The 14,811-nt window shown below is 48.7% G+C and overlaps 1 protein-coding gene across 1 annotated transcript in view; it reads right to left on the bottom strand.

Annotated features, from left to right (window-relative positions):
- Positions 1-14,811, bottom strand: part of LOC119965065 — a 111,987-nt gene that overhangs the window by 43,976 nt on the left and 53,200 nt on the right. Inside the window, exon 11 of the mRNA XM_038795317.1 lies at positions 8,980-9,061. Within this exon, the coding sequence (XP_038651245.1) occupies positions 8,980-9,061 (82 nt within the window). The remainder of the gene's footprint in view (positions 1-8,979; positions 9,062-14,811) is intronic.

The raw sequence follows: 14,811 nt of genomic DNA, 5'->3' as shown, positions 1-14,811 counted from the left end.
AGCCTTTGACAAGGTGCCACACAAAAGGTTGCTGCATAAGATAAAGATGCATGGCATTAAGGGTAAAGTAGTAGCATGGATAGAGGATTGGTTAATTAATAGAAAGCAAAGAGTTGGGATAAATGGGTGTTTCTCTGGTTGGCAATTAGTAGCTAGTGGTGTCCCTCAGGGATCCGTGTTGGGCCCACAATTGTTCACAATTTACATTGATGATTTGGAGTTGGGGACCAAGGGCAATGTGTCCAAGTTTGCAGATGACACTAAGATGAGTGGTAAAGCGAAAAGTGCAGAGGATACTGGAATTCTGCAGAGGGATTTGGATAGGTTAAGTGAATGGGCTCGGGTCTGGCAGATGGAATACAATGTTGACAAATGTGAGGTTATCCATTTTGGTAGGAATAACAGCAAACGGGATTATTATTTAAACGATAAAATATTAAAGCATGCCGCTGTTCAGAGAGACTTGGGTGTGCTAGTGCATGAGTCACAGAAGGTTGGTTTACAAGTGCAACAGGTGATTAAGAAGGCAAATGGAATTTTGTCCTTCATTGCTAGAGGGATGGAGTTTAAGACTAGGGAGGTTATGTTGCAATTGTATAAGGTGTTAGTGCGGCCACACCTGGAGTATTGTGTTCAGTTTTGGTCTCCTTACTTGAGAAAGGACGTACTGGCACTGGAGGGTGTGCAGAGGAGATTCACTAGGTTAATCCCAGAGCTGAAGGGGTTGGATTATGAGGAGAGGTTGAGTAGACTGGGACTGTACTCGTTGGAATTTAGAAGGATGAGGGGGGATCTTATAGAAACATTTAAAATTATGAAGGGAATAGATAGGATAGATGCGGGCAGGTTGTTTCCACTGGCGGGTGACAGCAGAACTAGGGGGCATAGCCTCAAAATAAGGGGAAGTAGATTTAGAACTGAGTTTAGGAGGAACTTCTTCACCCAAAGGGTTGTGAATCTATGGAATTCCTTGCCCAGTTAAGCAGTTGAGGCTCCTTCATTACATGTTTTTAAGGTAAAGATAGATAGTTTTTTGAAGAATAAAGGGATTAAGGGTTATGGTGTTCGGGCCGGAAAGTGGAGCTGAGTCCACAAAAGATCAGCCATGATCTAATTGAATGGCGGAGCAGGCTCGAGGGGCCAGATGGCCTACTCCTGCTCCTAGTTCTTATGTTCTTATGTTCTTAAAAGCCTCTATCCATTTAGAAATTTACTTGCTTGTGCAAAATATGGGCGGGATTCTCCGACCCAGCGGGGGGATCGGAGAATCGCTGGGGGGCGGCGTGAATCCCGCCCCTGCCGCCCGATGAATTCTCTGGCACCGGAGATTCGGAAGGGGCAGGAATCGCGCCGGTCGGCGGCCGCTCGCAGGCCACACCCCCCACCGCGGTTCTCCGGCCCGCGATGGGCCGAAGCCCTGCTGGTTCTTTGCCAGTCCCGCCGGCGGCACGGGTGGGCTCCGGGGTCCTCAGGGGTGGTCCTGGGTGATCTGGCCCCGGGGGGTGCCCCCACAGTGGCGTGGCCGACAATCGGGGCCCACCGATCCACAGGTGGGCCTGTGCAGTGGGGGCACTCTTTTCCTACACGTCGGCCTTGTCAGCCTCAGCGATGGCCGACGCGTAGGTGAACCCCTCCCTGCGCATGCGCTGATGCTCCCGCGCATGCTCGGACTTGCGCCAGCCGGCGGAGTCCCTTCGGTCCCAGTTGGCGTGGCGCCAAAGGCCTTCCACGCCAGCCGGTGGGGTGCAAACCACTCCGGCGCCGGCCTAGCCCCTGAAGGTGCGGAGGATTCGGCTCCTTTGGGGCGGGCCGACGCCGGAGTGGTACAGGCCTCTCCGTCCCGCCGCCTCCCCCCCCCCGCCCCGGGTACGGGAGAATCCCGGCCAGTATTAGGGGCAGCAGGGTAGCATGGTGGTTAGCATAAATGCTTCACAGCTCCAGGGTCCCAGGTTCGATTCCCGGCTGGGTCACTGTCTGTGTGGAGTCTGCACGTCTTCCCCCTGTGTGCGTGGGTTTCCTCCGGGTGCTCCGGTTTCCTCCCACAGTCCAAAGATGTGCGGGTTAGGTGGATTGGCCATGCTAAATTGCCCGTAGTGTCCTAATAAAAGTAAGGTTAAGGGGGAGTTGTTGGGTTACGGGTATAGGGTGGATACGTGGGTTTGAGTAGGGTGATCATGGCTCGGCACAACATTGAGGGCCGAAGGGCCTGTTCTGTGCTGTACTGTTCTATGTTCTACTGTACTATGTTCTATGTCAAAAGAATGGATGTGGTGGCTGACTAATGGCTGCAGAATGGGGGCATGTCATGCGATGAATCCTCCAGGAATAGGTTTAATCACTATTGACAATCCTAGCTGTAATGTCAAGAGGACAGTAGTCCCATCTGTGAAGGACTCCATGGTCAAATTGTCTGCCAAAAGTATTAATGTCTAGGACCTTTAACCTTGAGTGATCCAGCTCTTTCAAGGGAGGATGGAAAGAAGGAACACAGCAATGATGAACAGACATTGAGGATTGACATTCTACATTTTTTCATCAATTCATTTTGAGAAGGTTGTGTCACCCTATGTCAAATCATATGTAAACCCCCAAAGCTTTGGAGCATTATGGGATAAAATAATACCCTGCGGAATTCTCCCAAAACATTCCGAAGTGTGGTCTCTGGCGAGAAACGAGGTGCGATTCCTGTCAGATGGTAGGGCATGATCCAGATCGCAATCCGCCACATTTGGGAAATTTTTTGGAGTGAGACTTTTACACTCCTGACTTGTGCCTTGTAGATGTTGGACCAGGCTCTGGGGAGTCAGGAAGTGAGTTATTCACCGTAGGATTCCTAGCTTTTGACCTACTCTGGTCGCCACAGCATTAATATGGCTAGTCCAGTTCAGTTTCTGATCAATGGTAACCTCCATAACTGGGGCTGGTTTAGCACACTGGGCTAAATCACTGGCTTTTAAAGGAGACCAAGGCAGGGCTGCAGCACGGTTCAATTCCCGTACCAGTCTCCCCGAACAGGCGCCGGAATGTGGCGACTAGGGGCTTTTCACAGTAACTTCATTGAAGCCTACTCGTGACAATAAGCGATTTTCATTTCATTAAGATCATTGATGATCCATCTAACGATAATACATTCAGAAGGCAGCACCATGGCAGGTGGGAAAGCTGGTCCTGGGAAAGCCGTTGTTTCAGGGGAAATTTGTTTGGGCGGGCTTTTGTGGTGAATATAACATGGTAAATTCACACTGTATATTGTAAGCGCAGTAGCGTTACCTGACCACTAGGGGGAGAGCTCTGGGAATGCTCAGGAGCTTGTACAGGGCTTCACCCTTGGCTCCGCCCATGACTGCTCCCCCTAGTGCTGCTGTATAAATACTCTTGTCCAGAATCAGCCGGCAGTTCACAGAGAGTTCATCAACAGGTAACAGGCTGGCTCTGAAGTAAGTTGATTAAAGCCTTGATTCATATCGGAAACACGTGTCTGGTGAATTGATGGTTCCATCAGCTTTAAAATGGCAACTGAAACCACAGTCTCAGCTTTGCATTTCAAACTCCACTGACTGCAGGAAGTTCTCATGTGAATGAGCAGAGTGACCATCTGGAGATGTTTTCATGAGGAGAACTCTCCTTTGATTCAGAGGGCTCTTTCGATTGAATATTTTTTGGTCTAGTATCCAGGGGTGAGGTGATAAGTGTTTGAGACAGATGGGGATTGTTTACTAAGTTGGAGTCACAAGCTCCAGTTAGGAGGAGAGAGGAATTAGGAAGAAACAGAAAAGGGAGACGAACAAGGGAATACAGAAAGGCTCAGGATGATGCGTTTCTTCAGGAAGGGGAACAGAGAAATGTCAGACCCTGCGGGTTAGGAAGTACCCAGAAACCCTCACGGAGGCTCATATCATTGGGGCGGCATAGTAGCACAGTGGTTAGCACTGTTGTTTCACAACGCCAGGGTCCCAGGTTCGATTCCCGGCTTGGATCATTGTCTGTGCAGCGTCTGCACGTTTTCCCTGTGTCTGCGTGGGTTTCCTCCGGGTGCTCCAGTTTCCTTACACAAGTCCCAAAAGACGTGCTGTTCGGTAATTTGGACATTCTAAGTTCTCTCTCCGTGTACCCGAACACGCGTCAGAATGTGGCCACTAGGGGCTTTTCACAGTAACTTCATTGCAGTGTTAATGTTAGCCGAATTGTGACAATAAAGATTATTATTAAATATCATGTTATGCTCCCCCAAGAGTATGTAGGCAGAGATTTGGCTTCCTGCAGCATTAGTGAGACTCAGCCCAGAAGACTCAGCCTTTCAACATCTATTTGTGAGATACTTGCAGGGAGATCTCATCCCTCTGCCTCGGGGGCCACCTGATACCTGTCAAAAGCCTCATTCCCGGCAGCCTGGGGAGAGCTTGCGGCCATTAGACAGCCCGCATCACACCATTGCAGCAAGGTGTTCAGAGATGCAATTTTCAAAAGGGTTGGGGAATTACATCTCCATGCAAGGTGTCCAAAGCCAGATGGATGGTGGATTTACAGCAATTTCAGCTTTCTGCAGGATGCAGGGAGTCATTGACTGCATGCCTGTAGCCAACAGTGCCAAAAGGTGGGAGACTTACTGATTGCAAAAAAAATATGCCACCTATGAAGATTGACATGGTTGGAAGAGATGAGCTAAAATTTAAATTAACTTATCTGGACAGAGGGGAAATTCACAAATCTTCACTCTATGTAGTATATGTACTCGATTCTTCATCAATTGGGTCACCTGACACTGTTCTGTGCCAGGAGGCCCTTTAAAGTGCTGGTGGCAACCTTGTTCTGCGTCATGGCCTGCAGGCTACAAGATTGGACATTCCACCCTTCAGCAACTCATCGGATGGGACGACAGTCCATAACTTTTACGGTAGCACAGTGGTTAGTACTGCTGCTTCACAGTGCCAGGGACCCGGGTTTAATTCCCGGCTTGGCTCACTGTCTGTGTGGAGTCTGCACATTTTCCCCGTGTCTGCGTGGGTTTCCTCCGGGTGCTCCGGTTTCCTCCCACAAGTCCTGAAAGATATGCATTAGGTAAATGGCCTCTCAGGGAAAACAGCAACTGCCAAACTCATGGCACCATTGTTGGTTCTGCTGCAGAGGGGAGGGGTAATAAGTGTGCCAATGCAATAGTTATAAGGGATTCAATTGTAAGGGGAATAGACAGGCGTTTCTGTGGCTGCAAACGAGACTCCAGGATGGTATGTTGCCTCCCTTTGCTCGGGTCAAGGATGTCTTGGAGCAGGTACAGGACATTCTGGAGGGGGAGGGTGAACATCCAGTGGACGTGGTACACATCAGTACAAACGACATAGGTAAAAAAAGGGATGAGGCCCTAAAAGCAGACTACAGGGAGCTCGGAAGGAAGTTAAGAAATGGGACCTCAAAGGTAGTGATCACAGGATTACTACCACAGGATATATAGGATGAATACATGGCTGAAAAGATGGTGTCAGGGGAAGGGTTTCAGATTCCTGGGGCATTGGGACCGATTCTGGGGAGGTGGAACCTGTACAAACTGGTCTGGTTACATCTCGGCAAGACTGGAACTGATGTCCTCGGGGGGCTATTTGCTAGAGCGGTTGGGGAGGGTTTAAATTAATATGCCAGGGGGATGGGAAGGAGTCAGAGAAAGAGGGAGCAAGGACAAAAACGAAAGGTAGAAAAGTGAATAAGAAAAGTGATAGGTGGAGAAACCAAGGGCAAAATTCAAACAGGGCAATACAGAAAAATATTAGGAGCAAGACAAACAATGTGAAAAAGACAAACTTAAAGGCTCTGTGCCGTAATGCATGGAAAGTCTAGAATGACCAGAAAGCCTAACATTGGTAGTGGGGGCAATGCTTGTATCCATTATCAAGGACTTTATAGCGGAACATTTAGAAAGCAGTGGCAGGATCAGTCAGAGTCAGCATGGATTTATGAAGGGAAAATCATGCTTGAAAAATCTGTTGGAATTCTTTGAAGATGTAACCAGTAAAGTTGACAAGGGGGAGTCAGTCGATGTGGTATATTTGGACTTTCAGAGGGCGTTTGACAAAGTCCGCATAAGAGATTATTGTGCAAAATTAAAGCACATGGGATTGGGGGAAATGTATTGAGGTGGATAGAAAACTGGTTGGCAAAGAGGAAATAAAGAGTAGGGATTAATGGGTCCTTTTCAAATTGGCAAGCAGTAACTAGTGGGGTACCACAGAGATCGGTGCTGGGACCCCAGCTATTCACAATATATATTAATGATTTGGGTGAGGAAACAAAATGTAACATCTCAAAGTTTGCAGCTGGTACCAAGTTAGCCGGGAGGGTGAATTGTGAGGATGCAGGGATCTTACAACATGCTCTGGACAGGTTGGGCGAGTGTCCAAATCAATGGCAGATGCTGCATAATTTGGATAAATGTGAGGTTATTCACTTTGGAAGCAAAAACAGGAAGGCAGATTACTACCTGAATGGTTGTAAATTGGGAGAGTGGAGTGTGCAGTGGGACCTGGGTGTCCTTGTGCACCAGTCATTGAAGGTAAGCATGCAGCTGCAGCAGGCGGTAAAGAACGCTAATGGTATGTGGGCCTTCATTGCGAGAGGTTGTGAGTATAGAAGCAGGGATGTGTTGCTGCAATTATACAGGGCCTTGATGAGGCCACACCTGGAATATTGTGTGCAATTTTGGTCTCCTTCTCTGAGGAAGGATGTTCTTGCTCTGGAAGGAGTGCAGCGAAGGTTTACCAGACTGATTCCAGGGATGGCGGGACTGAGGAGAGATTGACTAGGTTGGGATTGTTCCCACTGGAGTTCAGAAGAATAAGGGGAGATCTCATAGAGACTTATAAAATTTTAACGAGACTAGACAGGCAAGATGTTACCAATGATGGATGCGTCCAGAACCAGGGGTCACAGTCTGAGGATTCAGGGTAAACCATTTCGGACAGGCATAAGGAGACATTGCTTCACACAAAGAGTGGTGAGCCTGTGGAATTCATTACCACAGAAAGCAGTTGATGCTAAAACTTTGGATATCTTCAAGAGACGGCTGGATATGGCACTTGGGGAGAATGGGATCAAAGGCTGTGGGGAGAAAGCAGGATTAGGCTATTGAGTTGGATGATCAGCCATGATTGTGATGAATGGTGGAGCAGGGTCGAAGAGCCAAAAGGCCTCCTCCTGCTCCTATCTTTTATGTATGTATCTATGTACAGACATTCTCAATTCTCCCTCTGTGTACCCGAACAGGCGCCGGAGTGTGGCGACCAGGGGATTCTCACAGTAACGTCATTGGAGTGTTAATGTAAGCCTACTTGTGATACTAATAAAGATGATTATTATTGCCACCAATCTGCAACAATTAGCATACGATCGAGCACGCACCGACAGAAGACCCAGGGTGGAATTCTCCGCTCCCCACGTGGCGTGGGAGAATCGTGAGAGGCCTCCCGACATTTTTTACCGCCCCCAGACCGTCAACTTCCGTGAGTGGAACCTGTTGTTGGTGAACCACTGTTTTATTCAAAACTATGGGCGGGATTCTCTGACCCCCCCCCGCTGTGTTGGAGAATCCCCGGGGAGGCGCAACCGGCCGCCCTGACGCCGGCTGCCGTATTCTCAGGCGCCGGTTTTTGAGCTAGGGCGGGATAGCTGCCACGGCGGTCGGGGGCTATTGGCAGTGGCCCCCCCCGGCGATTCTCCGGGCCCCGAGGGGCCGTCCATTTTTGGCCAGTCCCACCGGCGTGAATCACTCAACTCATGTACCGGCGGGACCTGGCAGGTAATTCGGTGGGGGCGGTCCTCGGGGGGGGGCGCGGGGTATCCGACCCGGGGGGCCCCCACGGTGGCCTGGCCCGCGATCGGGGCCCACCGATCTGCGGGCGGGCCTGTTCTGTGGGGGCACTTCTTCCTTCTGCGGCGGGGCCCTGTAGGGCTCCACCATATTGCCAGGGGGCCGGCGCGGAGAACAGAACCCCCCCCCTGTGCATGCTGAGAATACGCCGGCCAGTCCGCGCATGAGCGGAATTACGCCTTCGCCGACAGCTGGAGCGGCGCCAACCCCACCGGCGTCCACCTAGCCCCCTAGACAGGTGAGAATTCCTCACCTTGGGGGGCCATTGATGCCGGAGTCGTTGCCGCCGGTTTTCCCACCGGCGTGGGGACTTAGTCCCCAGAAGAGAGGATCCCGGCCAATGTGTGAGGAAGTGCACAGCTAAGGGCCATTGATATAGGGTAGTTGCCAATAAGTACTTTAAGATATTCAGGAAAAGAGTCTCCCCCCAAAGATTGGTTACAACTGGAACTCACTATTGCAAACAGTAGTTAAGCTGAACAACCTTAATGCATTTAAAGGGAAAGTAATATCAAGATATGGAGAGAAAAGGACAGATGAACATGTGGACAGGGTTTCACAAGGGAGGCTCACATGGAGCATTACCACTTGTAAAGATTTGTTGGGACAAATGGCCTGTTTGTGTGTTTTATATTCTACATAACTATAGAATCATAGAATCCCTATAGTGCAGAAGGAGGCCATTTGGTCCACCGAGTCCTTACTGACCCTTCAAATGAGCACTCTACCCATTTATACTCCCCCATAACCCTGTGCTATCCCCATACCCAGAACCTAACCTGCACACCTTGGACATCATGAGCCAATAGTTTTCAATTCTCATCCTTACAACAACAATATGTCAAATGGGACTGCTCCACATCCAACCCAGAGCCTCTGACATCCAACTGTAGGAGCTTCACAAATGCAATGAAATCAACCCCAGGCAGCGGTTGAATCGGGAACCTTACTGTTCTACACAGCTCAGTTACTCAGCAGGTGAACTGACTGAGTCTTCAGCTAGAGCTGAAATCAATGCCTTTGATCAGCTGGTCAGAACTCATTCTGAATAGTGGATTGATGGCATGTCTGATTTGTGCCATGTTACTTTGCGACCTAGCTAGGCTCTTAATTGTTTCCCTTACCTGAAACCCGATCATTTACTGAACCATTCTCCTCTTCAGTATACTGTATGTTTACAGTTTCGTTCAGCAAGACTCCAAATCTCTAAAAAACAAAGTCAAAAATAAATTGTTCTTCCAGTTGCGTGAGGTAACTTTCAATTGTGGCTCAGGCTCCAGTTAAATGTATTCAACTTCCACCAACATCACCAACCCTGCAATCGAAGTGTGTAACTGCCCAAAGAGTGTTGCAGCCCTTTCTCTGACAGGCATTCCTTCCTTGGCATAACTCCACTGGGAAACTGGGATCGGTGTGGTTACCCTTACATTTTGTAGTAAACAGAGTAGGGATACTCCAATGCAGGATTAGTACCCTGTTCCAAATAGATGAGTTTCAAGGATGATGCTACAGGAGGAAGAAGCATACAATAGAAGCTGCAACTGTGAGAGAGTGGTTAGATTCTGGATCGGGGTTATGGTAGCACGGACCCATGAAGACGTGAGCTCCACTGACTGTCTCGGGGCCAATCCCAAGGGAACGCATGAGCCCAGGCCAATGGGGAGTTTGCGCAGGGCCTTGGGAGCAGGAACCTGGGCAGTGTGGACCAGGGAACTGAAGTATAAAGACTTGTCCTGTGCCTGTTATCTAACTGTCTATGCCTTTCATCAATAAACCCTTTTTATAACTACTGGAAGCCTCCAGTCTATGTCTCAAGCCGCCACATTGGCGATGAGGTAATAATTTTTGATAGCAGCCCACAGTCATTGTGAATCAAGGGGGGAAGGAAGAACAGCTGAGGAAACAGAGAAGCTCCAGTAAGAGTCTGAATCATTTAAACTGTGAGTGGGAATGCCTAGCATTGGGAAACTAGACCCATTTGATCAAGGGGCTGGATCATGGAGTCGGTACATCAAACGGCTCTATTTCTTGTTTACTGCAACCGAGATCACAGGTGAGGACAAGGAGAAGGTGATACTTCTGACAGTTTACAATCCCAGACCTATAATTTGATTAGGAACCTCATATCTGTGGAGGCACCTGACTTGAAGACCTTTAACCAGATAGTGAAATAGTTAAAGAACATTACAACCCAAGGCCCTCAATTATCCTCTAACTTTGTAAGTTTAACTGTGCAATGAGGGACCATGAAGAGTCTGTCTCAGCCTTCATAGCCAGGCTTCGCCAGTTTGCTGAGCATTGTGAGTTTGGGACTGCGCTGAGTGATATGTTGCATGACCGGCTGGTTTGTGGGATTCGTAACTTTAATATCCAGAAGAAGCTTCTGGTGGAGACCACAATTACGTTGGAAAAAGCAGGTGACGGAGTGTGCCTAAAAATGAGCCACTGAGCTTCAAAGTGCGGCTGAAGGGGAGGTTAACCAAGTAGGGGGTGGTATGACTGTGAGATCGTCGGCAGGATCAACAGGCACAGCTCAGAGCCAAGCACGGTTCTTGGGGCAGGACTGGAACCCAAAGAGCGGGAAGGAATCAGGGCCTCAAATCGAAAATGAGGTGCATTGCTAAAGTTGCCGGGAGGGGGTGCGGGGGAATCCCCATTTTTGGAAGTTTGTGTGGTACTGCTGCAACTGACGGAGACTCATTCAAGCAAGTTGCCGCGCAAGGCAAAGCGCGCCATTATGAAAAAAAACAGTAGCAGCAGCAGTCCACTGAACATAATGGAGAAGAGTTCTGCAGAAGAGAATTTGATACATCGGTTGAATGCAGTCTAATTGAGTGAAAGAGATCCGATTGAAATTGTGTCAAGAATAAATGGTAGACTCCTTAAATGGAAGTTGACGCCAGGGCTTCGATGACTATAGTGAATGAACAAACCTTCCACTATCTACATGCAGGAACACGGGGCTGGATTCTCCATCGACGGGATCCTCCGCATCGCCGACAGCGCACTCATGCCGACGGATTTTCCGACAGCGTCGGGATGCCCACAATGGGACACCCGCCCACAATCTTTAAGCTTAAAGAGCATGACAGGCAGACTTCTGACTTACACCAGAGATTTTGAAGATCCTCGAAAGAGTCAATACCTCAGTGGTCTACAGATGGCCTAACTGCCTTTGGTTGTCATGCAAGAACATAGACATGTTGGTTATGAAGACAGTGGTTACAGAAGATTAGGCTTAACTGGCTGGAGATCTTCAAAATATCTCACGGTGCCCGCCAAGATGTCATAAGGAGGTATGAAGACGCCGTCCATGAAAAATTGGGTTGAATTAATGGTGTAAAAACCAAGATATATATCAATCTGGATTCAACTCCCCAGTTCTTCAGAGGCAAGTCCGTGACATATACATTGCATCAGAAGATTGAAGCAGAGCTAAAGAGATTGGAAGATCTGGGTATAATCAAGCCGGTTCATTTTTCAGAATGGGCAGAGCCAATAGTTCCTGTCCTTAAACTTGATTTGTCAATAAGGATTTGTGGGGCACTTAAGATGACCATAAGTAAAGCTGCCCAGGTCAATCGGTATCTGATTCCCTGAATTGAACACCTCTACACCAAGTTGGCAGATGGCCTCACTAATTCAAAATTGTACCTCTGGACACCTATCTGCAACTAGAGTTGCCAGAGGAGTCTCAGAAGTTTGCTTCAATCAATACCCACAAAGGCATCTACCATTCAGCAACACTTCAGCCTGTGCTATTTTCCAGCACACAATGGAAAATCTCCTCCGGGAGATTCCCACGGTCGCGGTTTACCTTGTCGACATGCTAGTCACCAGCACCACACCAGAAGAAGATGTGGTCAGCCTAGAGGAAGTATTAAAGAGGATTTGTGATGCTGGGGTCCGCCTAAAACATTAGAAATGTACTTTTCGGGCCTCTGAATTGGCGTACCTAAGAGTTTGCTTTGACACAACAAGGTTCCACCCTTTGGAAGAAAAGCTCAAGACCATACGAGATGTCCCTGGACTCATATCCCGTACCAGCCTCCCCGGACAGGCGCCGGAACGTGGCGACTAGGGGCTTTTCACAGTAACTTGATTGAAGCCTACTCGTGACAATAAGCGATTTTCATTTTTCATTTTCATAAATGTCAGCAAACTTAAGTTGTTTAATGGTTTCATCAATTACTATTGGAGGTTTATTTCAAACCTAGCCACAAAATTGGTACCATTGCAATGGAAGGGGCCTTAATAAGAAATCTTCTGAGTCATAAAGCAAGCATTGCAATCTTCAAACTTTTTGGTGCATTTTGATCCAGGAAAACCAATCGTGCTGACATGTGATACGTTCCCTTGCTGTATAGGGGCTGTTTTATCCTTATCGCCATTGCCTCAGGGGCCCTTTCTGAAGCAGAACAAAACTATTCCCAGATTGAGAGGAAGGCTTAATGGTTATATCCAGTGTGAAGAAATTTCACCAGTATGTGCACGGTCAACGGTTCGACATAGTGACTGACCACAAGCCATTACTGGGCTGTTGAGGGAAGATAAGCCCATGTTGCCCATAGCCTTGGCGAGGGTGCAGCATTGGGCCCTACTGTTGGCAGTGTACAAGTATACTTTTCAACACCAGCCTGGGACACAAATTGCTATTGCAGATGCATTTAGTCGTCTGCCACTACTTAAGAGCATTTCGCCACCACCAGTACCCCATACTAGCCCTAAATTTTGCAGACACTCTGCCAGTGTCCGCAGGGCACATCCGAAGTCGGACCCAAAGAGATTCTTTCAAAGGTCAACCGAATTATACAGTCTGGTGGGCATTAGGAGAAGGCTGAACAGCTGAGGCCCAGCATCACTCATCAAGATGAGTTGACATGTGAAGACAGCATGTGGATCAAGGGTGGTCATCCTGCCTCAGGCTTGGGCGCCCTTCCTTCAAAAGTTATCATAGAATCATAGAATTTACAATGCAAAAGGAGGCCATTCGGCCCATCAAGTTTGCACTGGCCCTTGGAAAAAGCACCCTACTCAGGCCCACCGCCTCCAACCTATCCCCGTAACCCAGTAACCTCACCTAACATAACGTAACCTTTTTGGACACTAAGGGCAATTTAGCAGAACCAATCCGTCTAACCTGCACATCTTTGGACTGTGGGAGGAAACCGATGCATCAGGAGGAAACCCTCGCAGGGAGAATGTGCAGACTCCGCACAGACAGTGATCCAAGCCGGGAATCGAACCTGGGACCCTAGGGCTGTGAAGCAACAGTGCTAACCACTGTGCTATCGTGCTGCCCTAAGATCCAGAACAGAAAACGATGAAGATGTTGAAGCACAGTTACGTCTGGTGGCCAGGCCTAGACAAAGTCTTTGGATGCAAAGTGTTTGATGCTTTCCACCAGCCTTCATCTTTGAGAATGGCCAGATCACCTGTGGACCATGGTTCATGTGGATCACGCGGGCTTGTTTTTGGGCAAGATGTTTTGGTGTTGGTGGATGCCCGCTTGAAGTGACTATCAATCCAGAAGATGGAGACCACTACCTCAGCAGCTATGGTCCATGCCTTGTGTTAAGTGTTTGCCATTCATGGGCTTCCTAAGGCAATTGTTTTGGTCAAAGGCACTCCCTTCCCTGGTGATGGTTCAAGCATTTTGAGAGAGCAAATGGCATTCGACACAGAGGACAGCCCCTATCACCCAGTATCTAATGGTCTGGCTGAGTGGGCCGTTCACACTCTCAAGAATGCCATGAAAAAGCAATTAAATAAACCACTTCGCTAGAGGTTAGTTAATTTTTTTGTTGCTATACAACTCAACACCTCATTCTACCATGGGGGGTCACACCAGCTGAACAGCTCATGGGGTGTCGGTTGAGAATCCAATTGGATCTTGTATTTCCAAATTTGGCGAGGAGGGTGGAGGCATATCAGGCCTTCCAGAAGAGTCAGTGGTCAGAGCAGAGAGAAGACACGTCACTCCAGGTGGGAGACCCAGTTTTGGTCTATAATTTCACAGCAAGTTCGTCTTGGTTAGAAGGACGGGTTGTGGCCTGGCCGGGCTGGTGTCTTATGTGGTCGATGTTAACGGGAAGACCATTAAGAAGTACGTCGACCACCTGAGGAGTCGAGAGGCGGTGACCCCCAATGTGGAGTCGATGAGGCCACAGAGCACCATGAATACTCCTGTAACTCCATCCAGCTAAAGGGAGCCAGGGGCTTCACTTCTGTTCAACCAGCTGCGTCTGTCGAGGCTGGTCAGACTAATTCACCCATTGTTGAAGTGGTCCTGTCTGAGGTGGCATTGACTGTGGACCACTCAATCGCCCAAAAGAGTGCCGAGCCTGTGGTTGGTCTAGGGGTGTACGGGAGGACCTGCAGGGCTCCGGACCAATTTACTTTCTTTCCTTGTTTGTCCCTGTTAACAATTGTGACCTTTGTACACAGTTTTTGGGAAATGTATCAAGGAAGGTAAGAAGGGAGGGATGTGGTAGCATGGCATCACTGACCATGTGACTGGCATGAACCCCGGCCAATGGGGAGTTTGAACGGGTCCCTGGGAGCAGGACCCTGGGCAGTGTGGACCAGCGAGCTGAACAGTAAAGACCTGTAGTGTTCTGTGCCTGTTATCTAACTGCCTTTGCCTTTCATCAGTAAACCCTGTTTACTACTGGAAACCTCCAGTCTCGAGCCACCGCAGGGGTCTTCAGAGTGGGGATAGGTGGAGGTCAAGAAGTAATCGAGGGATTTGATGTTGGGATCGGAGGCTTGAGTGTTGGGGAATGCATAGATTCAAAGAATCCCTACAGTGCAGAAGGTGGCTATTTGAACCATCAAGTCTGCACTGACCCTCTGAAAGAGCACTCTACCTAGACCTACCCCCTCTATCGCTGTAACCGTACATATTGTTCATGGTCAACCCAATTAACCTGCACATCTTTGGACTGTGGGAGGAA

The sequence above is a fragment of the Scyliorhinus canicula genome, chromosome 4, assembly GCF_902713615.1.
Source record: "Scyliorhinus canicula chromosome 4, sScyCan1.1, whole genome shotgun sequence".
In the NCBI taxonomy this organism is placed as follows: Eukaryota; Metazoa; Chordata; class Chondrichthyes; order Carcharhiniformes; family Scyliorhinidae; genus Scyliorhinus; species Scyliorhinus canicula.
The sequence above is the reverse complement of the archived record's forward strand: the minus strand, read 5'-3'. Positions and strand labels throughout refer to the sequence as shown.